Raw genomic sequence first — 27,185 nt, forward strand, 5'->3', positions numbered from 1 at the left:
CGTTAAGCCCGGCCGCGAGGCTCTTCCATCAGCCGCACTTCAACTGCAACATCATAGCGATGATGGGGACGGCGAAGACGATCGACGTTGACGCCGTTAAAGCCGGGCTCGAGGCTAGTATCGCCCGTCACCCCCGCTTCTCTAGCGTCGTGGTAATAGCTTTGAAATCCTATTCTTGCATAGAAACCCCTCTTACTGCTGGATGTGCGACTTCTAACTACTTCAATGTTCATATTGTGATGTTATCGAATCGATAGTAAATTATCCGTCTCTGAACCCAATGAATACCAGCAAATGATGACCACAGAAATCATAAGTTCATAATACTTTTAATTCTGTTACGTCAGGAACGTGTCCTTCTTCATTGTTTATAGTCAAGGGTCCTCCTTGCCAATTTACTATAGTGATAATACTAGCCGTACTATGCTGTTTTTGTACTAATCAAATTAACAGTGTTATTTGAGATGGTATCAGAGGCATGTGAGAATCCTAGTCGCTACATATTTCTATAGGAGATTTTGAAAAAGAAGAAGAAGAGTGATCTCAGCTTTATGAGAACATATTAGAAAGTAACATTATAACCCTCATCCCTCATCACAACTTCGGAGTTTTGGTGCAGGGGCAAATTCCTTTAACATGATACTGAAATGCTATCAATACGCATGGTATGTCAGAGCATAAAATTATATCCCTCTACTCTTAGTACAACTTGGGAGTTTTGATTTGGTGTTTGCGTCCTTTAACATAGCTTGAACTTTACAGTTTAGTTATCGCGATTATTACTGTGATTTATTAACCCTCTTTAGGAATGGTGCGTTTAGCCCTTGCAAGCCATCACCATCAATTAATTTTGTTTTTATGTACGATAAGATCAACCTCTAATTCCTAAGAATGTGCTAGTTTCTAATACTATCTATATCATTGTGTATACCTAAATGTTCGTCATAACAACAAGAAATGCTGAAATTGATATCTATATTTGTTGACCATTATTTAGTAGAAAATGATGACAGAGTTGTCCTAAACTAAATATAGATATCTTTGTTAGAAAGCTAAATACAGACACCCAATTAGTATTTTTTATAGTAATTAATTTAATTTGTGATCCTAAGTGGAATATAATTGGTAAAAGTTATCAAGATTCTGTGGTATTCAGGGAATTGCAAAAAACCCATGATGTATATATACTCTACTCAGAAGGAAAGAGCCAGTGACGGGTATGTGCTGCTTCTACGCCCATCATAAATGTCTGCTATTGTTTTTTTTTTTTAAATTAATGCCTGAACCAAATCAACAGTTCAACACCCCAATGGCACGGACTTGTGAATGAAAATGTGATAGTGTAGAATTTGTATCCATTCACAAAATTGGGTAGGTTACGGATGCCATTATATTATGTAGATCAGAAAGAGGATAAATCCTGTTGACTGTTGAGGCAGGGCCTAAAGGATGGATCTGGACTTGAAATAATTCAAGTAACTTAATTTAGAAAAAAAAACATAAAAAATAAAGAAGAGTTTATTTTGGTTATCCTTGAACTTAAAAAGGTTGGATATGATGTGGTTCTGAGTTTCCCTTGTTTGCTTTATAATTTTTTGTTGCTTGCATTAAATGTGAAATACCCGATAACCTGGCAGGTATAGTAAACAAGCACTCTACTGCATCCATATCCTATATTGAGATCAGGTTAAGTATGGGTCTAACATTTTTTTCCTTCAGGTTTGAAGCTCTGTATTCACTACTTCTTGCTTCGTTTGGCGTTATTGCGCATCTCTCATGTAGTATTCAAGGCTAAACAGCTTGTTAATTATGCAAATTGTATCTAATTTCTGGATAGAGAAACTAGAAGAAGGTATAGTTAGCCTGTAAATGTTAGGGAGCGAATTAAACCTGAACCCTAACAAGTGGGTGTTGGTCTTAGTTTATTTAAAGGGGCAAAGGCAACCATCTGATCCTTCTATGAAACAGGTTGAGAATACTTACAAATCTTGTACCTGTTTTAACCCAGAATAACTGGTTTAATTTCATTACATCTATGCCGCTTGTTATTTTAATAGTTCAATGGTTACTTCTAAATTATTATCTCAATGGGCTAAGGATTAAGTCACCCAAGTTTTTTAAGCCTTTTCTTTTCAAATAACTAATTTCACTATGAGGATATCACAAAATTGAATTTTCTTGTAAGCTAGTGTATTAAGATTGTTTAGCAAGTGCAATTCTTCTAAGTCTCACTTTATTGATTTTCTTTTTTGAATTGTTGAAATTATACCTCAAAACCCTCTGATTGTTCAATTCAGCTAATGGATCATCGATGGTCAAGTAGAGATCATCGATAGTCACTTTGATCATCGATGGGTTACAGTGAATAATCGGAGAAAAACAGAAACATGATTTTGAACCAGCGATGGATTACAGGGAACCATCGTTGGACTGTAAGAGATCATCGATGGTCGTGTTTGACCATCGATGGTTATGACGCTGATTGCAGTTTTTGATGATTTAATCTTAGCCCTTTTTTTTTCTTTTGATCTCCAACTTCTACTAAGTTTTGGGTACCTCTTTCCTGATCTATTGTTGTCTTTTATATACTAAAATAGAGAGAATATAGATTAGGGTTTTTTGTGAGGATTGAAGAAGGAGAGTTTGAGGGTTTAGTATTTTGCCTTATTGTTTGTACTTCTTTCTTTTTTGATAGTGGAATTTCTCCGACGTCTTTGTTGTGGACGTAGCCCAAATTGGGCGAACCAGTTAAATCTCCATGTTTGCGATTGCTTGTCGTTTATTCTCGTGCTTGTTTTTCGCAATGATTTCCGCTTTATTGTGCACTTGTTCTAACACGAACCGACAAAGTTTAATCTTGATGTAGGCTATATGTTTGATATGAGGCTGATGGAACTATTTTGGCCCTAGTTTGACAGCCTGGCTTCAATTAGTGAAACATGCATCATTTGATGTCCTCTGAAGGCAAATGTTCAAATTTGAAACCTGTCTCTTTTAGGCAACTGAATTAGGTTTTTGAAACCACAGTTCAAGAACCCTCAACAGCAGTGATTCATAGAGCAGTATCTTGGTTTTAGTTTCAAAAGAGTCAATTTCAGTTAATATTTCACTTCCGTTAACTCTACTAGGCAATGATCTTTATTTAGAAGCTTTTAGCCAATTTTACAAATGGAAAACTCTTGCTTTACGCGATGCCAAGAGACAACATTTATAGAACTATCAGTTTTGTGCTAAATAAGCAAGTATGCTAAGATAAACTTTAATAGGTCTATCCACACAGATGCTTAGATAGCTGTTTTGCAGGGGCAAGTAAGAACTAGTATACTCTTCATGTTGTGAGTGTTATTTCATAGTCTATTATAAATTCAGTTCATTGCCAAAATAAATATCATCCCTAAGAATAGAGTGACTAGTACAAACTTACATAATCTTTTTTTCATGATTAGGTATCAGATGACCCAGGAAGCAAAAGTTCGAAATGGGTACCAACAAAAGTAATCATAGATGATCATATAATAATCCCAAATATAAACCCCCCACAAACTACCACCGCCACCTCAGCAGACCGACTCGTCGAAGATTATGCATCTTCCCTCACTACTACCTCTCTACCTCACTCCCAGCCTTTATGGGACTTCCACATCATCAACATGCGGACTTCTGAAGCCGAAGCTGTTGCAATCCTCAGAATCCATCACTCCCTCGGTGATGGTGTCTCTCTCATGTCGCTTCTTCTTGCTTGCACTCGAAAGACATCACATCCAGATTCATTGCCATCTCTTCCTGGGGCAAAAAGACAGAGGGAAACGAACTCTGATGTAAGTGGGACTGGAGTTTGGGGCTTGATACTTCGGATTTGGGCTATGTTGGTGCTTATGTGGAACACATTAGTGGATGCTGTGGTTTTTATGGCGAGTTCTGCTTTTTTGAAGGATACAGAGACGCCGATAAAGGGGGTGGAGGGGGTTGAGCTTCACAAGAAGCGGATTGTTCATAGGACGCTGAGCCTGGATGATATCATGCTTATCAAGTATGCTGTTGGGGGTGTAAGTTCTTCTGGTCTTTTGTGCTTTGTTCTATTATCTAAATTCTATGGCATGATTTAGAACTACTGTCTATTTTGAGCATGTATTTGATAGATTCAATTTGGGGCTTAGATTGAGTTACGTACTGTTGGATCCAAATCAAGTTGATTCTTTCAGTTACAACATCGTGTATTTGCGTTTCTACTTCTTAGTATTAATACTAGCACAACATATACTGATATACTGCAGACCATTAATGATGTTCTGGTTGGTGTGACATCCGCTGGTCTCTCACAATATCTCAATAGGAGATATAGTAGCACTGCCAATGGGGAAAAGAAAGAGAACAGCCTTCCAGCTAAAATAAGACTCCGAACAACTGTTCTCGTTAATATCAGGCCTACACCAGGAATTCATGTAAGCATTTTAATCAGTTAGTCTTGTTTTCCATCAGAAATTTGATGTCGTTAAGTTCTATGATTACTGCAATACGAATTGTGGTTGATTTCTGAGATATGTAGGCATTGACTGAGATGATGGAAGGCGGGAAAAGTACCAGGTGGGGCAATTGGCTTGGCTACATTATACTAAACTTTCCCATACTTATGTATGAGGACCCCCTGGATTATGTTCGCAAGGGGATGAAGAATACAGAGAGGAAAAAGAATTCTTTGGAGGCGATATTTACTTATACTAGTGGTACTCTCATTGTCAAACTATTGGGAATTAAGGTATGCTGAATAATCCAACAACTTAAACATGATGCTGCTTAGTTGTCAATGTGATTTCGGTTTCATCACTGTAGACCTAGTTTGCTAATTTTCTATTTTTAGGTGGTATTGCTACCACATAATGTAAACTAACGAATAAAATCTACTTGCTGTAACTATACATATGCTGGAAATTGTATCGATTATTTTTCTCCATAGTGTTTAATAATTTTATTCTTTGACCTGCAGCAACTTTTGTTTGCAATTTTTCCTTGCATAATATCTGCTTCTTTATTTATGTAAATGTGTCCTTTTGTCACGGTAATTTCCTTTTCTTCAAGGGACGATCGTTTTTAGGTTCTCAAATGTTTTCCCATTTTAATTCTGATTTCTAGGCATTGATCATTAAACCTCTGTAATGCTGGTTTCAACATTAAAAACTTTTCCATGCTAATTTTCTATTTGTTAATTTGCCACAAATGTTTTGGATACATGAGAAATAGGAGACCAAGTGAAATACCATTTACTTTGCTTTTCTGTGCTTTCGGGTTTATGTTTTGGACCTTAAGTATGTTAGAAATATGATCAGTCAAACAAGCACTATGAAAATCAAATTTAATAGAATTTCTGCAAATGATGAGATGTATAACTAATAAAGTTCAATTAATATGGTAATATTTGGTTTTACAGTCTTATCCAAGCAAATCGAAATGCATGCTTTGTGTAATACAGATAGGACTTGCCATTTTCACCTTCATAACTTCAAGAAAATATTTACATTTGGTAGGAAAAAACATAATGCAACATCACCAAATGACCTGGTGACCTCTCAAATATAACCATACTTCCTGCAGCTCTAACTCCTTAACTTTTCCCCATACTATAATAAGATTGTTTTTCCATTTCTCGATCTCTACTTTTTTTGTTTGATAAATTTATCTAAGGCCTTCTTCTTTTACTGGACATCAGGCAGCTGCAGCTCTCTGCTACAGAGTTCTACGCCATACAACTATATCATTCTCGAATATAGTTGGACCAATCGAACAAGTTTCATTTTATGGCCATCCTCTGGTTTACATTGCTCCTACTGTCTATGGCCATCCCCAAGTAAGTTCATCTTTAATAGATTACATTGCTCCTACTGTCTATGGCCATCCCCAAGAAAGTTCATCTTTAATAGATCAGATTTGTGTGTGTGCGCGCGCGCGTGTTATTATTATTATTTTTGTTAACAATTCAAGAACTAGATTACATTTTCCATGGGCACAACATGTTAGATCTACATCATAAAACTTGAGATCTAAAACCATATAGCCATGATTAATTCAAAGAGATTAACAAGGATCTAAAAGAGCGGAAGCTTATACCTGAATCCATTGCTTGATCTTGATTTTGGGTGTTGGATCTTCTAACCTTAGGGTTCTCTCTAAAACCGAATTTCTCTAGCTAGATGGGGGTGTAGAGAATTAGAGAATGTAACCCTAGGTTAGGGACCATAACCCCTTATTTATAGATGTTGTACTTTTGTAATTTAGCCCCTCAATAAATTACAATTACAACCTGGTATCTGCACATATAACCCCATAACTTATTTAAATACCAAATTAACCCAACTTAATTGATCACTTTAGTGGGTTATCCTGAAAGATAGCAATACACATTGATTAATCATATGTACCCACAAATAGATTTATTAGATTAAATCCAACAATCTCCCACTTGGGCACCATATGATTCCTTAAACTGTGTATAACCTTATGAGCTCAAAAATTGCTATCACTGAAATGGTATTTCCGAACAATCTCGTCCATTGACTATATCAATATAGGATCAAAGCGGCCTTCGTCACATTTATCGTGACTCGACCCATCAATGGTCACATATACCAATACAATCAAACGACATAGATCAATCATGGATGTGCAGCATGAAAATTACATGCAATGTGATCAGTACATGTCTATTTTCAACTGGTCCTCCTTAGTGAGGTCAAAACCAAACATAATGTAACAGAGTGTCTTAACTGAAAACTTTATTCTGATCAGACAATACAAACAAACATAAAGCACCACAAATACAAACTCCCACTAAAACATAATATCCTCAAATAATACCACACCCATATGAGCAGTATGCTCATGAAAGACCTTAGGTGGCAATCCCTTAGTAAGAGGATCAGCTAACATGGAGTTTGTCCCAATGTGCTCTATGGATATCTGTCCACTCTGTACCCTTTCTTTCACAACCAGGAACTTAATGTCAATATGTTTTGACTTAGTTGAGCTCCTGTTGTTATTGGAATACATTACTGCAGATTTATTGTCACAATATAGCCTTAGTGGTCTTTCAACATTTTCCAAAATGCGCAGTCCCGTGACAAAATTTCGCAGCCATATTCCCTGATTGGATGCCTCATAGCAAGCTACAAATTCTGCTGCCATAGTGGAGGAAGCTACTAGTGTTTGTTTGACACTTTTCCATGATATAGCTCCTCCTGCTAACATATAAATGTAGCCTGATGTAGACTTCCTGCTATCTTGGCATCCAGCAAAATCAGAGTCCGAATACCCAATGACCTCTAATTTCTCTGATTTTCTGTATGTGAGCATGTAATCTTTTGTTTTCTGAAGATACCTCATAACCCTTTTGACTGCTATCCAATGATCCATACCAGGGTTGCTTAAGTATCTGCCTAACATCCCAACAATGTACGCAATATCCGGACGCGTACATACCTGAGCATACATTAGACTTCCTACAGCCGAAGCATAAGGAATCTTCTGCATTTCCTGAATTTCAAGGTTACCTTTAGGGCACTGATTGAGACTAAACTTGTCTCCTTTAGCAACAGGGGTGTCACCTGGTCTGCAATCTTGCATGCCAAACCTTTTAAGTACCTTATCGATATAGCTCTTTTGTGATAATCCAAGAATACCCCGAGAGCGATCTCGATGTATCTGGATCCCTAATATAAAAGAGGCGTCCCCAAGATCTTTCATCTCAAAATTCTTTGATAGAAATCTCTTGGTTTCGTGCAACATGCCTATATCATTAGTGGCAAGCAAGATGTCATCCACATACAGAACCAGAAAAATATACTTACTCCCACTGAACTTGTGATATACACAGTCATCAACAATGTTCATCTCAAAACCGAACGAGATAACTATTTGTTGAAACTTATGATACCATTGACGAGGAGCTTGCTTGAGTCCATAGATGGATTTCCTTAATTTGCAAACCATATTCTTTGGGTCTCCTGACACAAAGTTTTCTGGTTGCACCATATAAATCATCTCATCAATGTCTCCATTGAGAAATGCAGTCTTAACATCCATCTGATGTAACTCAAGATCATAATGAGCAACAAGTGCCATGATTATTCTGAAAGAGTCTTTCGATGAAACCGGAGAGAAAGTCTCTGTATAATCAATGCCTTCCTTTTGAGTATAGCCTTTAGCCACAAGACGCGCCTTATACCTCTCCACATTACCGTTTGCATCCCGCTTGGTTTTAAAAATCCATTTACAACCAATTGGTTTTGCACCTTCTGGCAATGGGACAAGTTCCCAAACCTTATTGTCTTGCATAGACTTATACTCTTCATTCATGGCATCAATCCACTGTTGAGAGTTAGAACTTTTCATGGCCTGAGAGAAGTTGATTGGATCATCTTCTAACATTCCACTACTTTCCTCATGTTCTTGGAGAAATACAATATAATCATCCGGAATAGCATTTCTCCTTTCTCTCGTGGATCTCCTTAATGGCACTGGTTCTTGAGGTTGTTGAGTTTGTTCTTCTGGAACAGGGAGTTGTTCAACATTATCATCTTGAGGTTCCGGATTTACTTCTTGAGCAACAACAGGTATAGGAACCTGAATATTGTCAAAAGTAACTGTATGGATTGGATCTGAAGCCAATTCCTCCTCAAAACTAATGTCTCTAACCTTATTTCTCCCCCCAAACTCAACATCCTCAAAGAATGTTGCTGTTCCCGTCTCAAAAATATTCCTTATAGTGGGATCATAAAACTTATAGCCCCTAGAGCGATCAGGGTACCCAATAAAGTAGCTGCTAACTGTTTTGGAGTCCAATTTCTTTTCATTTGGCCTATAAGGCCTTGCCTCAGCTGGACATCCCCAAATATGTAAATGCTTTAAACTGGGCTTTCGACCAGTCCAAAGCTCATAAGGTGTTTTAGCAACTGCTTTACTTGGTACTCTATTCAGAATGTAAGCTGCTGTCTTAAGTGCTTCTCCCCAGAGTGACTCTGGTAAAGAAGAATGAGCAATCATACTTCTTACCATATCCTTAAGAGTCCTGTTTCGTCTTTCAGCTACACCATTCATGCTAGGTGAACCCGGCATAGTGTACTGTGGGACGATACCGCATTCCTCTAGGTATCTAGCAAATGGTCCTGGACGTTGTTCACCTGAACCATCATATCTACCGTAGTACTCACCACCACGATCAGATCTGACGGTTTTAATTCTTCTGTTGAGTTGATTCTCAACTTCAGCTTTATAGGCTTTGAACATGTCCAGAGACTCAGATTTTTCATGAATAAGATATAGGTGCCCATAACGTGAGTAATCGTCTATGAATGATATAAAATATTGTTGACCATTCCAGGATTCCGTAGGGAATGGCCCACAAATATCCGTATGTATCAATTCTAAGACATCCGAAGATCTGTTGGCACCTAATCTCTTCACTTTGGTCTGTTTTCCCTTGATACATTCAACACATACGTCGAAGTCCGAAAAATCAAGGGAATCCAAAATGCCATCAGACACAAGACGCTCAACTCTACCTTTTGAGATATGACCTAAGCGCTTATGCCATAATGTCGCCGAATTTTCCTTATTTAATTTACGCTTAGTACCACGTGATTCCACATGCAAGGATTCATTGTAAGAAGCAATTGTATCAAGCAAATATAGGTTGTCATAAATACTCAAGTAACCGGTTCCCACAACATTTGAATTAAAAGATAAACTGAATTGACTGTTTCCAAATGAACAAGAATAACCTGATTTGTCCAATACAGAAACAGAAACCAAATTCCGTCTAAAAGACGGTACTACAAAAGTATCTTTTAAATCCAAATAATAACCAGTTCCTAACAACAACCTAAAGTGCCCAATTGCTTCCACATCTACCGATTGTCCGTCGCCCACAAAGATGTGTCTTTCAACATCACTTGGCTTTCGGTAGCTCAGGCAACCCTGCATAGAAACACTTATGTGAGTAGTAGCACCAGAGTCTAACCACCAAGTGTTTCTAGGTACTGAAGCTAAATTAACCTCAGAACAGACCAAAGCAAGGAACGTACCCTTATTATCACGCCAGGCGTGATATTTTGTACAGTCCTTCTTTACATGTCCAGGCTTCTTACAGAAGAAACAACCCTGATTATCCTTATGTTGTTTCTTCTCAACTGGACCCTTAGCAGCTTCCTTATCATTCTTCCTTTTCTTGCCCTTATCCTTAGAGGCATAGGCCAAATGAGCACTTTCTGTCTTATCTTGCTTCAACCTGTCTTCTTCTTGCACACAGTATGAAATGAGCTCATTTAGAGTCCATTTCTCCTTTTGACAGTTATAACTGACCTTAAATTGGTTAAACTGTGCAGGAAGAGACAACAAAACCAGATGCACTAATAACTCGTCACAAAGATCGAGTTTAAGTGCCTTAAGCTTTGAAGCAATATGAGACATTTCCATAATGTACTCCCTGATATTTCCTTTGCCCTTATACTTCATTGAAATCAAGCGAGCTAAAAGCGTGCTTGTTTCTACCTTATCGTTTTTCGCAAAACGCTTCTCAATTTCGGCAAGGAAATCTTTAGCCTTAGTAATCCCTTCGGATTCTATGCCCCTGAAGGCTTCCGGAACGCCGCGCTTAATGATCATAAGACTCATGCGATTTGAACGCTCCCACTTCTCATGCTCCTTCTTTGCATCAGGAGTGCTATCCGCATGAGGCTCGACTAAAGCACGAACGCGAGGTTCGTCTGAAGTACGAACGCGAGGCTCGACTGAAGTACGAACGCGAGGCTCGTCTGAAGTACGAACGCGAGGTTCGTCTGAAGTACGAACGCGAGGTTCGTCTGAAGAACGAACGCGAGGTTCGTTAAAAAATTGAGCTTGACGCTCACCTGAGTTGAACGCGAGGTTCACCTTAGAACGAACGCGAGGTTCGTTAAAATTGAGCTTGACGCTCACCTGAGTTGAACGCGAGGTTCACCTTAGAACGAACGCGAGGTTCGTTAAAATTGAGCTTGACGCTCACCTGAGTTGAACGCGAGGTTCACCTTAGAACGAACGCGAGGTTCGTTAAAATTGAGCTTGACGCTCACCTGAGTTGAACGCGAGGTTCACCTTAGAACGAACGCGAGGTTCGTTGAGCGCGAAGCTCGGTTAAAATTGAACGAACGCGAGGTTCGTTTGAGGTAACCACCTCCTTAATTTTCGCCATGAACCCTTAGGGTTTCAAATTGAAACCGCCGCCGACAAACCCAAAAAACCTTTGATTTTTATTTTCAAAACAGATCCAGAATTGGAAAAAATTGAAGGAAAAATCAAAGAAAAATCCAAAAAATTCCCAAAAGTTACTGTTCACCGGTGATTTTTCAGTTACTGTTCATCCGAAAAAATACTTTACTGTTCATCCGAAAAAAAATTTCGTTGCTGTTCACCGAACATTACTGTTCATCCGAGAACATTACTGTTCATCCGAACCCAAAAATTGAATCTTTAACCAGAGATTTAAGATCAAAAACCCAATAAAACTTAAATCCCTAAGAATTAATCAAGGTGGCTCTGATACCACTTGTTAGATCTACATCATAAAACTTGAGATCTAAAACCATATAGCCATGATTAATTCAAAGAGATTAACAAGGATCTAAAAGAGCGGAAGCTTATACCTGAATCCATTGCTTGATCTTGATTTTGGGTGTTGGATCTTCTAACCTTAGGGTTCTCTCTAAAACCGAATTTCTCTAGCTAGATGGGGGTGTAGAGAATTAGAGAATGTAACCCTAGGTTAGGGACCATAACACCTTATTTATAGATGTTGTACTTTTGTAATTTAGCCCCTCAATAAATTACAATTACAACCTGGTATCTGCACATATAACCCCATAACTTATTTAAATACCAAATTAACCCAACTTAATTGATCACTTTAGTGGGTTATCCTGAAAGATAGCAATACACATTGATTAATCATATGTGCCCACAAATAGATTTATTAGATTAAATCCAACACAACAATCAGGCCTTTTTACCAGGATGTGCATGGGTATTTCGTATTTATGCCGTGTCAAATTTTGCAATCTGATTACATGTTTGTTGGAATTTGGACAGGCTGTTACGCTTCACTTCCAGAGTTACATGAAGAAGATAAAGGTGGTTCTGGCAGTGGATGAGCTCTCTGTGCCTGATCCTCATCAGCTTCTGGATGACTTGGATGAATCTCTCAAGCTCATTAAGGATGCAGTTGTTACGAGATCAATGTGATATATAGAAGCATACTTCAGATATACTCATACACGCGAAGAAAGGACGGACGTGTTGTCTGTGTTGTTATATGTTTATCACAATGTACAGAAATTATAGGACTGTATACATTCTATAGCGAAATGCTTTTTGGCTCGCAAAAAGCAACGCGCAACCAGCGCGCAAGAGAGAGGAACAGGGGGGTGGGCCCCCCAGCTGTGGGGCCCACCCCCTGTTCCTCTCTCTTGCGCGCTGAGTGCGCGTTGCTTTTTGCGAGCCAAATAGCAGCTCTGCATTCTATAGGAGGAAATCATGTAAACAAGAACGCTTTGTAAATTGTGAAGCTGAAGACCGGGAAGTCTCAACAAGAATTCAATAAAATATTTCTAGACCACATAAACAAAGAAATGTCTAATCAAAGCTGAAGTACTTGTATATGATGGTGAAAACTAGATTTTAGATATTATTATTCCAGCTGACAGCGTAGATTGCTTTGCAAATTGAAAGAAAACACAAATTAGTGGGAACTTTGCACATTGTAAATGTCAGTGTTTCAAATTTTTTTTCTTCATCTTGAAGTACTACTCATAGACAGTTTACCAACTTAGCTAGACTCTCTTAGGTGAATTTGGACGAATAATTGCTCCCGATGGATAGTAATATATTTGGTGACCAGATCTTTGTACCAAAATCGAAGACAGTTACTAAGAAACGAACTTAGTTCAGTACAAATTATCCTTTTTTTTTTAAAAAGTCTTGTAGTTTTCCTCTTTTATGATTCAAACGTACGAACCTATTGTCAAAAAAGATAAGAAAATTATTTTTGAGACAATAGTAAGAATGAATAAATAAGATTAGGATCAAAATGAGTATACGTGTGACTTTTGAAAGATAAACATATCTAACACACAAACTATAGGAAGATCACAATCTTTTAACCAGAGAAGATAGAGGGGGTCTAATGCCATTACTTTGTAGTAGGTAAACCTACAGTTACTATCAAGTTGTAAAACAACGATGTTAAGGTACTATAATAAAACAATGTTGCCCTTTTGAGCTGATTAGCACTTAGCACTTAGTACCCTATAGTCTCCCCTAGTTTTTTACTTCTATCTTCACTTGTTTTTGGCAACTCTTATATACCCTAAAGTTTCAAAAAATTGACTTTAAAATCTCCTGGAAGTCAAAAATTATTCGAAGACGATTTTTTGGGTCTATTTGTCTAATCGTGCAATTTTTAATACCTTATCGTTGACGGAGGGGGGGAAAACCAATTTGGTAATTTAGGTCTCATTTTTAATACTAAACTTAGCCTAGTATTATGTTCAGTCTAATAGCAAACTTAACAAACATTAATAGTGAAAAAGTTATAAAATTAGCTTGTGAATGTCACATGGACAAATTCGGAAAAAAATCTCACATTTGGATGACAAAAATATTAAAGTACAAATTTTAGAAACTTTGGGGTAGGTAAACGTTGCCAAATAGGGTACACAAGTGCCAATTAGGGAAAATTATAGAGTATTTAAGTGCTAATTAGCCTCCTTATAAATGCTGAGCATTTATTCCTCAATTTCCCTTTGGACAGATCGGTAAGAAGAGCGATGGGCGTGAGAAAGAGGCCGCTCACAATCAACACAGAGAGGGAGATGGGGCCCAGAGGAGGGGTTGACGGCGACATAACGGAGGAGGAGGGACAGCCGTTAAGTCCAGCAGGGAGATTGTTTCATCAGCCCCACTTCAACTGCCACATAATATCGATAATGGGGTCGGGGAAAACGATCGACGTTGACGCCGTCAAGGCCGGGCTGGAGCGGACCATGATCCGTCACCCCCGCTTCTCTAGCATCCTGGTGAGGTTACCGCCTTTTTCTCACTTTGATTTTTGTCAGGGTGCTACGCGCTATAGGGACCCGAAATAGAGGATCCAATGACGGGACAGGTGAGGTGTCCACCCCTAAATAAATGATGCCCTGTTCATGAACAGTGCATCATGCATTCAGAGAGGGACACCTCATCTTTCCTCATTGGGTCTTCTATTTGGGGTCCTCGAGACATTTTTGTTTTTGTTATTACTTCTAGAATTATTGCACGTGCAAAAACACATTAAAATTATATTATTCTAGCCTTTATATATAAGGTCACTTTAATATCCTAAAATCTCATCCATTTTTATAAGATCCTCTTATCGTATCAGTTCATATGATATACAATATTTTAGTTCATTTGATATGCGATATTTTAATCTAATTTTATTAGTAATTTGCTATATGACATGCATTGCAATTTGAGTGAGGATATAATTATCCTAGAAATATGGTTAAAATAGTTTTTAACGCTTTATCTTTGAATTATTGTAGTTAATTATTTTTCAGCAAGTATTTTAGCTATAGACTCTGGATTATATTTACATTATAACATAATGAAATATAGCAATGCTTAGGTGTTTTTGGAACATAAACTCAGGGGTATTTTGGTCATACATGAACCATATTGTGAGACCCTGAGCATTTGAGGGACTTACAAGCAGTTTCAAGAATTTGAGAGACTAATATAGAATTATTGAAGATTTGAGGCACTAATATCTGAGTAAACCTTTATTTTTTTAAACCATAAAACCATATAACAATAAAATTGTCCTTGAAAATTACAATAATTTACAAAATTAGGTTGGGAGCTCCATTTTTGTTAACCGTTTCTTTCGAAATATAGAGAGAATAGATTAAAAATATATAGAGGGAGTAATTAAAGAATCTTATTTACGATCAGTGCCTTTTGTACTCTGGAAAAATACTTTTCTGAGTACGGATCGAAGCTATCGGCACTATTTAACTCCATTTTACAGTTAAGTACGGTTTTGTGTGGGTAATTACTCTTGTTACAATTTCTTTGCTGCACGAAATTATAAAAAAATGTTTCATAACGGAAATTAGGAAAAACTGAAGTTTGGTGTGACCTTCAAGAGTTGCGGCATCTAAGGCCCAAAAGAAATGGGGCGCATTTCACATGACTTAGAAAAACTTCATTAACTATTGGTAATAATATTAAGTATTTGTTAGGAGAGCCACTTCCGGAGCTCATTTTTTGACTTGATCTGCTTGAAAAAAAGAAAAAGAAAAACCATGGTTTCCATGTTAATTCATAGGGAAAAATGTGTCAAGGCCCCAAAAGCAAAAACTTCATGTGACCAGCCCCCTTATATTTTCCCCAATGTGGATAAGCCCCAAATACCTACAGTATTTGTGACGAGGCCCTAAAGTATCACTTTTAAAAAAAAGCCCATGGGAAGTTACGAACTTACCCATTTGATGAGACTGTACTCGTTTACTACGCCCCCTTCCTATTCAAGAACCATGCCTCTCTCTCTCATCTCTCTCTCTCTCTCTCTCTCTCTCTCTCTCTCTCTCATCTCTCTCTCTCTAAAACCAAGGACTTTCTGAAGTCTGTCACCCTAGCCCTCGCCCTCCTCGCCGTCGTCGCCTCCGCCCAGGGCCCCAAGCCTCCCCTCGAGTTCGCCGCCGCCTCCCCTCCTCTCCTCCGCCCGCCCTCCTCGCCATAGCTCGCCGCTGCTCCCCGCCTCACCCTCGACTACGCCGGAGTTCGTCGCTGCCACTCTCCGCCTTAAGTTCAGCGTTTCCCTCTCCTCCTCTCCTCCACCCGAGCTTGCAGCTGGAGCTCGCCACCCGCCTAGCCCGCGATCGCCGCCGCTCCGATCATGATGGTCTGCAGAGACCACCTGCTCCAACTCCAGTGTATTAGAACTAAATGTCATCAATGCATTTACATCACGAGCAGATTTCAAATTTGATATATGCAGATTTATTAGTTCTATGTTTGTTGGTTTTGGTTCCTTTCACGAGCTTTGAAATGAAAGCTAAGTCATCAATGAATCATTCTGAGTGCTAATATATTATGTTGAAAAGAATTATAAGTTTATTTCAGTCCCCTCTGGGAAGCAAAGTTTCTTTTACTGGTTGAAATATGCTTTTTAATGTTTGCCATAGTTTTGCTAGTTGAAATCAAGCTGGCTTACGAATTTTGCCTTCTGTTGTAAGAAGCTGCCAACATCATCCATAATATTTCTCTTTTTTCCCCTTGTCACTGAAATACCACGTTAGTTCTATTTTATACCACGTTAGTTCTAATTTATACCACTTAGTTCTATTCTGTAGAGTGTTAGTTCTAATCTGCACAGTGTTAGTTCTATTCTGTAGAGTGTTAGTTCTAATCTGCACAGTGTTAGTTCTATTCTGTAGCGTGTGATGGCTTGTTAGTTCTATTTTATTACACTTTATATCTAATTTATACCACGTTATATCTAATTTATGTTAGTTCTAATTTAAACCACGTTATAAACCTAATTTATACCATGTTATATCTCATTTATACCAAGTTAGTTCTATTTTATAACAAGTTAGTTCTAATTTAAACCACATTAGTTCTAATTTATACCAAGTTAGTTCTATTTTATACCATGTTAGTTCTAATTTATACCAAGTTAGTTCTAATTTATATCAAGTTAGTTCTATTTTATAACAAGTTATAATTCTATTTTATAACACGTTAGTTCTAATTTATACCAAGTTAGTTCTATTTTATACCCGTTAGTTCTAATTTATACCACATTAGTTCTAATTTATACCACGTTAGTTCTAATTTATAACAAGTTAGTTCTAATTTATACCATTTTAGTTCTATTTTATACCACATTAGTTCTATTTTGTAGAGTGTTAGTTCTAATCTGCACAATATTAGTTCTATTCTGTAGAGTGTTAGTTCTAATCTGCACAGTGTTAGTTCTATTCTGTAGAGTGTTAGTTCTAATCTGTACAGTGTTAGTTCTATTCTGTAGAGTGTTATTTTCTAATCTGCACAGTGTTAGTTCTACTCTGTAGAGTGTTAGTTCTAATCTGCACAGTGTTAGTTCTATTCTGTAGCGTGTGATGGCTTGTTAGTTCCATTTTATTACACGTTATATCTAATTTATACCACGTTATATCTAATTTATGTTAGTTCTAATTTAAACCACGTTATAAACCTAATTTATACCATGTTATATCTCATTTATACCAAGTTAGTTCTATTTTATAACAAGTTAGTTCTAAAATTTTAACCAAGTTTGTTCTAATTTATACCAAGTTAGTTCTATTTTATACCACGTTAGTTCTAATTTATACCAAGTTAGTTCTAATTTATATCAAGTTAGTTCTATTTTATAACAAGTTAGTTCTAATTTAAACCACATTAGTTCTAATTTATACCAAATTAGTTCTATTTTATACCAAGTTAGCTCTAATTTTAACCACGTTAGTTCTAATTTATACCACGTTAATTCTAATTTATACTACGTTAATTCTATTTTATAATACGTTAGTTCTACTTTATACCAAGTTAGTTCTATTTTATACCACGTTAGTTCTAATTTATACCACATTAGTTCTATTTTATACCACGTTAGTTCTAATTTATAACAAGTTAGTTCTAATTTATACCATTTTAGTTCTATTTTATACCACGTTAGTTCTATTCTGTAGAGTGTTAGTTATAATCTGCACAGTGTTAGTTCTATTCTGTAGAGTGTTAGTTCTAATCTGCACAGTGTTAGTTCTATTCTGTAGAGTGTTAGTTCTAATCTGCACAGTGTTAGTTCTATTCTGTAGAGTGTTAGTTCTAATCTGCACAGTGTTAGTTCTATTCTGTAGAGTGTTAGTTCTAATCTGCACAGTGTTAGTTCTATTCTGTAGAGTGTTAGTTCTAATCTGCACAGTGTTAGTTCTATTCTGTAGAGTGTTAGTTCTAATCTGCACAGTGTTAGTTCTATTCTGTAGAGTGTTAGTTCTAATCTGCACAGTGTTAGTTCTATTCTGTAGAGTGTTAGTTCTAATCTGCACAGTGTTAGTTCTATTCTGTAGAGTGTTAGTTCTAATCTGCACAGTGTTAGTTCTATTCTGTAGAGTGTTAGTTCTAATCTGCACAGTGTTAGTTCTATTCTGCACAGTGTTAGTTCAAGTCTGTAGCGTGTGATGGCTTGTTAGTTCTATTTTATTACACGTTATATCTAATTTATACCACGTTATATCTAATTTATGTTAGTTCTAATTTAAACCACGTTATAAACCTAATTTATACCATGTTATATCTCATTTATACCAAGTTAGTTCTATTTTATAACAAGTTAGTTCTAAAATTTTAACCAAGTTTGTTCTAATTTATACCAAGTTAGTTCTATTTTATACCATGTTAGTTCTAATTTATACCAAGTTAGTTCTAATTTATATCAAGTTAGTTCTATTTTATAACAAGTTAGTTCTAATTTAAACCATATTAGTTCTAATTTATACCAAGTTAGTTCTATTTTATACCAAGTTACTTGTAATTTTAACCACGTTAGTTCTAATTTATACCACGTTAATTCTATTTTATAACACATTAGTTCTAATTTATACCAAGTTAGTTCTATTTTATACCACGTTAGTTCTAATTTATACCACATTAGTTCTAATTTATACCACGTTAGTTCTAATTTATAATAAGTTAGTTCTAATTTATACCATTTTAGTTCTATTTTATACCACGTTAGTTCTATTCTGTAGAGTGTTAGTTCTAATTTATACCACATTAGTTCTAATTTATACCACGTTAGTTCTAATTTATAACAAGTTAGTTCTAATTTATACCATTTTTGTTCTATTTTATACCACGTTAGTTCTATTCTGTAGAGTGTTAGTTCTAATCTGCACAGTGTTAGTTCTATTCTGTAGAGTGTTAGTTCTAATCTGCACAGTGTTAGTTCTATTCTGTAGAGTGTTAGTTCTAATCTGCATAGTGTTAGTTCTATTCTGTAGCGTGTGATGACTTGTTAGTTCTATTTTATTACACGTAATATCTAATTTATACCACGTTATATCTAATTTATGTTAGTTCTAATTTAAACCACGTTATAAACCTAATTTATACCATGTTATATCTCATTTATACCAAGTTAGTTCTATTTTATAACAAGTTAGTTCTAAAATTTTAACCAAGTTTGTTCTAATTTATACCAAGTTAGTTCTATTTTATACCATGTTAGTTCTAATTTATAATACCATGTTAGTTCTAATTTATACCAAGTTAGTTTTAATTTATATCAAGTTAGTTCTATTTTATAACAAGTTAGTTCTAATTTAAACCATATTAGTTCTAATTTATAACAAGTTAGTTCTATTTTATACCAAGTTAGCTCTAATTTTAACCACGGTAGTTCTAATTTATACCACGTTAATTCTAATTTATACCACGTTAATTCTATTTTATAACACGTTAGTTCTTTCTAATTTTAACCATGTTAGTTCTAATTTATACCACGTTAGTTCTATTTTATATCACGTTAGTTCTAATTTTAACCACGTTAGTTCTAATTTATACCACGTTAGTTCTATTTTATGCCACGTTAGTTTTATTTTATATCAAGTTAGTTCTAATTTTAACCATGTTAGTTCTAATTTATACCACGTTAGTTCTATTTTATATCACGTTAGTTCTAAATTACACCACGTTAGTTCTATTTTATACTAAGTTAGTTCTATTTTATACCATCTCTATGACTAAAAGCTGGTCATGTAGAGAATTTAAAACAAGCATTTAGTAGGTATCTTTATTATGGCGGACCAGCTTATGCCACGTAAGAACACAACATTCGCTTTCATTATATTTTGTGGAGAAGTAATCTTATACAAAATACAAAATACGTAAGAATTGATTTAGAACTAACATGAACTAGTTCAAACAGCTTGTTCTCTAGGAAATGCATGGCTCAGGGACAACAAATGACAAGGCCCCCTATAACACATGAGGTTTATGTGCAATTAACCAAACATTATACAGATTCTTGATGGGGTTCAACCCCTAAACACTAGTAAATACAATGGCTAATAACATAGAACAAAATGGATCACCTCTCCCTCATCTTCTTCCACTTCGTCCAAACAACTCCCCAATCATACCCTCCACGTCATTCACCTTGCACTCAACCTCACATTTCCAACTTTACAATAACAACCAAAAGAAGAGCTCAAGAAACAAGAAAACCAGAAATCTCAAAAAACACAAATTTTTCAGAACTCACTCATATCAGATCACCAGAAGAGGAAGACGAAGAATCCTCCTCCAAGAAACCATCATTCGACCACTGCTCAGAGATCTCGACGGCTTCCTTCTCTTCTCATGGTTTCGTCCATCCGTACGAGAGCTAGTCCCCTTCTTTCAGAATCTCCTCAGCCAAACCCAGCCTCCCACCTGAAATCAGCTCCTCCCTCGTCAAAAACGCACTCGGGTTCTCAGATTTCTCCATGAAATCGTAGATATCAAGCTCCAATCTACTGACGCCAGCATCCTTACATTTCTTAGCGGAAATCGTCATGGAAGAGGACAAGCGGAGACATGGGAAGGGTTTCGACGGCGGCAGAGCAGGAAAGAACGAAGAGAAGAGGCTAGCGGAGCTCCGGTGTTAGCTCTACCTCCAGCACATCCGTTGTTGCCTTTTTCTGGTTTTGTTTTCACCACATACCAGAGCTAACATTTTATCAGTCGTGGGCCCGGAGGGACTTGGGGGGCGGCGCCAGGGGCCTGGGCAAAGGTGATGACGGCGAGGAGGGTGAGGGCCCCTTTTATTTTAGAGAGAGGGAGAGAGAGGAGAGAGAGAGGGAGAGAGAGAGGGAGAAGGATGGCGTGACTTTCTATGCTTTTGGGCTATGTCTCGAGAAGAAGGAGAAGGGCAATTTGGATTTTTTTTTAAAAATACAATCTCTATTTTGTATACTGCTAACGTGTTGGGGCATTGACACATTTAACATTACTTTTTGGGTCTTATCCACATGGGGGAAAATACAAGGGGGTTGGTCACATAAAGTTTCTGCTTTTGGGGGCTGAACACATTTTTCCCTAATTCATATGTCATGGTTAAATAGTATAAATTTAAGGGTTTTTTTTTTCATAAAAACCACCTTTAAAATAGGGTGTCTTTATAGAAACCACCTTTATATTTCAATTAGTACAACAACCACCTTAAAACAACAAATTGGTTTCAATCAACCACCAAAGCCTAGTTTTATGAGAATAGATGTCTAAAATGTCATAAATGCCCTCACTAAAAATGTTAATTTTGTTTTCCCCACTTAAAATTTGTGCTCCGGTGATGTCGAGATCTTGAAAGCGAGCTGAGAGGAGGAGAAGGAGAGGTATTGGAAAGTGGAGAGAGATCGAGAGAAGGAGAGCTTCAAGCGGTGAGCGAGGAAAGAGTAGGCGGATGCGGAGAGGATCGGAGGAGCTAAGGGAGAGGAAGCTCCGTCAATGCCAAGCTCCGACGAAGAATGACGACGACAGAGTGTGTTGGTTGTCGGTGGAGGAGTTAGCTAGGGTAAAGGAGGAGGAGGAGGAGTGATAGGAGAGGATGACACAGAGAGAGGCAAGCAAGAGGAGAGTGAAGATGGCAGAGGCAAAGACGCGGTATGTGAAGAAGGAGAGGGAGTGGGCGGAGGAGGAGCTGCCACCGCCGGCCATTGATGTTGATGCTGAGGAGTGGAGTGATGGGAATTTTAAGTGGGGAGAAGAAACTTAGGATTTTAAGTGAGATCATTTATGATATGTTAGTTATTTTTCTCTCTAAAGCTGAGCTTTGGTGGTTGATTGAAACTAATTTGTTGTTTTAAGGTGGTTCTTGTATTAATTGAAATATAAATGTGGTTCCTATAAAGACAACCTATTTTAAATATGGTTTTTATGAAAAAAACCCCTAAGGGCCCGTTTGGATAATGGAAGTATTAGAAGTAAAAAGTAGGTTATAGAAGTAACTTTCAAAGCTATGAAGTAGGAAGTAGTGAAAATAACATTTTTTTTGTTTGTTTCATATATTTTTAGAAGTAATGGAAGTATAACTCCTTCATATTTATTTACTTTTTTTTGTTTGGATAACATTTGGAAATATTATTAGGAAGTAATTTTATCAATGAAAAGTTGTTAGAAGTAACTAATAAAGGAAATATTAATAAAAAAATATTTATGTCATAATTAATATGCATTTCAACTACTTCCGAGCTACTTCTGAGTATTGAGGATTAGAAAAATATTTTGGAAATAAGGATGACACGTAGGCGCCACATAAACATTTAGGGAAGTATTGGAAGTAAGTTTTTCAGATAACCAAACACACTTTTTTGCTTGGAAGTAGCAGAAATAGCCTATACTTCTTTTACTTCAGCTACTTCACAATTACTTCCGTGCAAACAAACATGCCCTAAATTCAAACTCTAACATGCCGCTCTTAATGTGGCATACCCCACACAAATAAGAGTGGCTCTTACAGCACAAGAAAATTCTTCTAATTTGCATGTACTTTGTGTCACTTAACCTATTCCTATTGGTGTGGTGTGGGCCACCTTGATGCTCATTAAGCACCCAAGAATATTTCCCTTTTTCATTGGCCAAAATCTTTACTTGCACAACCACATCTTGTTTCTCTCAATCATATTTAAATGCATAAGAACTAGGTCTTGAAGAACCATATTAAATATCAAATCTTCAAAGTTCTGATAAGAGTTGAGGGTTATAGTTTCAATACTGCTAACCATACCAAGGGCGAAGCCAGTATTCTCAAGCAGGTAGGATACAATCATGTAACTATTTTATTAGACTAATTTTATTAATAAAAATAGTCAAACTCAAATATTTGATTTTTTAAATAAAATAGAAGAATTAAAAATTTTGCTTGTTTATGTGTTTATTCTTATAACTTTAAAGAATAGAAGACATTTAAACACAAAATATTAACAATGTATTTATTTTTAAAACTTCTATGGGTAATGTAGAAGGAAAGATAAATTAGAGTATGCATGCATCCCGTATTAGACTTTTCACATATCCAACCGACGCACAATTGCTTATATATTAATACTAGGTGGAATGTACATGCACTGTACATGGTCAAATATTATAATTATTTACTTTAACTTTATTTATTTACTATAGCATGGTCGTAAATTTTTTTATAATTATCATAATATATTAAATTTTTTGATATTTCCATGTGTAATTTTAACATTTTGTCTTCTAGAGAAATAGTGATGTTTAAATCCTTAAAATATTAATGATTTAAGATTAATTAGTAATTTGAATGTATAATTTTAAAATATTAATGATGTAAGGGACCAATACGGAAAAAACCTATTATTATTAATAAAAAATAAATTCTTGAATTCATTAAGGAAAATGGTAGGTTTTGTCTAGTTATTAAGGATTTTGTTCAGTTATAAAAAAATCGCTTCCACCTGTTATGACTTCCACCTATTGTTTATCCGGCGATCGAGTATTATAGATATTCAAAAAAAAATTCTAAAATTTTCTAAGTTAGAATGTGCAAATTCAATCAAGAAAGAAAATATAAATTATGTGATCAATTCCAAAATTTGATGTTGTACTCTTTCTTCAAGAGGGTATTTTGTACAAGTCACGTATCAAAGAAACTATGTCAAGAAAGAAAATATAAATCATTTAAATTCATATATATTTTTAATTAAAATTGCTTTCTTCAAGAGGGTATTTTGTCCAAATCACATATCTAAGTAACTATGTTAAGGGGGTTTGTTGATAGAAGTGTAAAAGATTAAGAAAGTTTTTATGAGATATGCTATAGTTGAGAGTTGTTTTCTAAAATTATACTAAAATTGAGAGGGGTTATTTATAACACTCAACATAATGAGGGGTTTTGTCAAATTGAATCAGCTGAGTATGTTTTTAAGACAATCCCCATAGTTGAAAGGGTTTTTAAAAAAATAATACTTCTTTTAAATATGGCTTATTTATAATTTGTCCCTCAAAATTTTAATAAGTTACTATTAGTCCCTAAAATTATGAGCAATTTCAAAAATTTGTGGGAATAACATTGAATCATTGGATATTTAAAATCAAGGAACTAGTATCTAAATAATCTTTACATATTTGCTCTTATAGGCATTCTGTTATGGTGTTCTCATTCGCCAAACATATGCAAAGCATAGACAAAGAGCGGATGTACACATTTCTAAAAGAACGGCCCTAATTAACTTGACGGCTTAAGACCAGCAGAAGTACCTATTCCACCAACTCGTCGAATCTATACTATCCATGTCGACTCGAGAAACGGGATCAGTCGACTTTCTCTCAAAAAAGACTCACCAAGAGCCCACTCGACCGTCAATATGACGCTTTGCATGGACAACTCGAAGGGCGGTATTCCTCAGTTGACCTGAAGGATAATACCCGCCTCGGGTCTCTTCTTCTGACTATGTGTCAGAACTGTCACACTGGTCAGGTCTCATCATGACATTGGCTCTATAGTCTCTATGACTTATCATGCCATCTGCACTCTTCCCTCCACTATCACTTCCTGGATAATGCGGAGACATTCTCTCCCATGCCGAAGTGACTCTTCCGCCAGTCGCCAGCCGATATCTGTAAATCAAAGGCAGCTCCGTTGTCAGCGTGCCCTGCCACACCATCACTTCCCGGATAATGTAGAGACGTGTCCTCCCATATCGAAGTGACTTCCTAGTTGCCAGCCGACACCTGTCGAAATAGGGATGATTCAGCTGCCAGCTTGCACTTTGTCCCTGTTTTTCTGTGCTCGATCAAAATGATGACACTGCCCTTCACACACCAAATATATATAAAGGTACTACCCTAACTTGGAGAGGAGGGATTTTTTTAGCGAAGAGAGAGGATCTCTCCCTCTCTGTGTGAAAATAACACTATACTAGCTTGATCAAGAGCGACAGATCACTGGATCTCCTTCTCACATGCACACAACTCCCTCAAGAACCTCATCGGTTCCTAACCTTCCCCTTTCCCACTCAAGCTCACTAGCTGACTTGATCTTCAGAGGAACCACGGAGGAACTGGTCCCCGTCCTCTCACCAATTCTTTGCTTGTATAGCATGATCGGTAACCCCAGTTCAAGAACCAGGCATAAAGTCGGAGAAGGAGGCGGTCCCAGTTTATCAATCTCCTCTATCTCATCCCAACGAGGGCCCAAAAGGAACTGATCCCGCCCAGGATCTAAACCAACTGACTGTGTGATCTTAGTGATCAACAGTTTAGCACCCACAGTGAGGCTCTCCTTTCTTTTTTGAGAAGATCTGCTAAGTTCCGGACAAGGGCCTGACCATGTTCGCCCTGCAAAACAACATTGGAGTTGTGCTACCTAAGCTAAACGAAGCTTGGAGTTGTGTCACCCAAACTAAGGAGGTTTGGTCTTGGACGAGGAGATTTGATATAGCCATGCTCCTCCATAGCCATAGCGACCATTCTGGGAGTATTTGCTAAGTTGATTATCCACACGATGGAAGACTTCCCATTACCTCCGAAGCTTCTTCATAAAAACCACAACGATTTTGAAGAAAGCAACTCCAGCTCTTTTGGGGATGGGATTGCAGGAAAAACTCAAAAGCCCACCACCTGATCAAACTTGTTGGGGAAAATAGCCCCGGCTTCTTGAGTTTCTAGGAAAAATCCCACCACAAAAGTCACCTAAACTTTTATGGTCGAAGCATGCGTCCCGCATGATCCCTGCAAGGGAGATCTGTCCATCCATAAGATGATCCGACTCCCATTACTCCTAAGGTTTCCTCAAGGAAGATCCGCCTTCAAGACCTCAATGAAGATTTGAACTCAGAGGAACCTTGTCTGATGAGATGGTAAATAGTGCTTCTGGCCACCCATCACCAAGTACAAGCAAATCGCTTGCTACTATAAATGGCAAAAACCAACTCAAGAAGTTCGGTGCTGGTAACGACCTTGCCCTCAGCAAAGCCATCCCTCGACAAAGACGCTCGACAAAGAAAACCAGTTCCTAACCAGAAAGGTCCCTATATAGTCCTAGAAGAGTTGCGTTCCAGCACCTCTTGACTAAAGACCCCAAACAGGAGAACCTTGCAATACCCTTGAATGTTAAGCGCCTACGACGGCTACTCTCCACAAGCATGTAAATTTCAATATCAATGGAATCCTCACCAAATACGAATTAACTCTTATCATTCAGCCTCAAGGCTGCCAAAGACCTGGTCAACTTTCACAAGTTCTAGGCATTCGACTTCTCAGTCGAATTCCAAACCATTAGTACCATTTTAGGAATAAACCCAAGGCACCAACCCTATGGTCGACTCCTACAGTCGTCACTCGACCATATAGGGATATTGAAAACCTAGGCACCTACGTAAAACCTAGGCACCCAATCTTAGGATTGTCATTCAGCCTTAATGCCGCCAAAGACCTAGTCAACTTCCATAAGTTCTAAGCATTTGACTCCTCAGTCGAATTCCAAGCCCTTGGTACCTTATCATGAATAATCCCAAGGCACCAACCGACTCCTACAGTCACCTCTCGAGTCTCGACCATACGGGGATATCGAAGGCCTAGGCACCTACGTAAGACCTAAACACCCAATCTCAGGGTTGTCATTCAGCCTCAAGGCTGCCAAATACCTAGTCAACTTTTATAAGTTCTAGGCATTCGACTCCCCATTCAAATTCCAAACCCTTAGTACATTTTTAGGAATAAACCCAAGGTACCAACCATATGGTCAACACCTATAGCCACCTCTCGACCATAGGAGAATATTAAAGACCTAGGAACCTACATAAGACCTAGGCACCTAACCTCAGAGTTGTCATTCAGCCTCAAGGTTGTTAAAAGACCTAGTTAGCTTCCATAAGTTCTAGGCATTCGACTACTCAGTCCAATTCTAAGTCATTGGTACCTTTTCAGGAATAAACCTAAGGTACCAACCCTATGGTCGACTCCTACAGTCGCCTATCGACCATATGAGGATATTAAAGATCTAGGCACCTACGTAAGACCTAGGCACTCAACCTCAGGATTGTCATTCAACCTCAAGGCTACCAAAGACCTAGTCAACTTCCATAAGTTCTAGA

The 27,185-nt window shown here is 37.2% G+C and overlaps 2 protein-coding genes across 2 annotated transcripts in view; both read left to right on the forward strand.

The window, feature by feature from the left end:
- LOC109840014 (O-acyltransferase WSD1-like) lies at positions 7-12,396 on the forward strand. The gene is made up of 7 exons (XM_020408507.1): positions 7-152; positions 3,447-3,818; positions 3,933-4,046; positions 4,275-4,442; positions 4,547-4,756; positions 5,705-5,842; positions 12,112-12,396. Exons 1-7 carry the CDS (start codon positions 60-62, stop codon positions 12,262-12,264), a joined length of 1,248 nt encoding a protein of 415 aa, XP_020264096.1. The 5' UTR covers positions 7-59; the 3' UTR covers positions 12,265-12,396.
- Positions 13,829-27,185, forward strand: part of LOC109840015 (O-acyltransferase WSD1-like) — a 69,580-nt gene continuing 56,223 nt past the window's right edge. Inside the window, exon 1 of the mRNA XM_020408508.1 lies at positions 13,829-14,096. Within this exon, the coding sequence (XP_020264097.1) occupies positions 13,848-14,096 (249 nt within the window). The 5' untranslated portion in view covers positions 13,829-13,847. The remainder of the gene's footprint in view (positions 14,097-27,185) is intronic.

Source organism: Asparagus officinalis, chromosome 5 (assembly GCF_001876935.1).
Source record: "Asparagus officinalis chromosome 5, Aspof.V1, whole genome shotgun sequence".
Classification (NCBI taxonomy): domain Eukaryota; kingdom Viridiplantae; phylum Streptophyta; class Magnoliopsida; order Asparagales; family Asparagaceae; genus Asparagus; species Asparagus officinalis.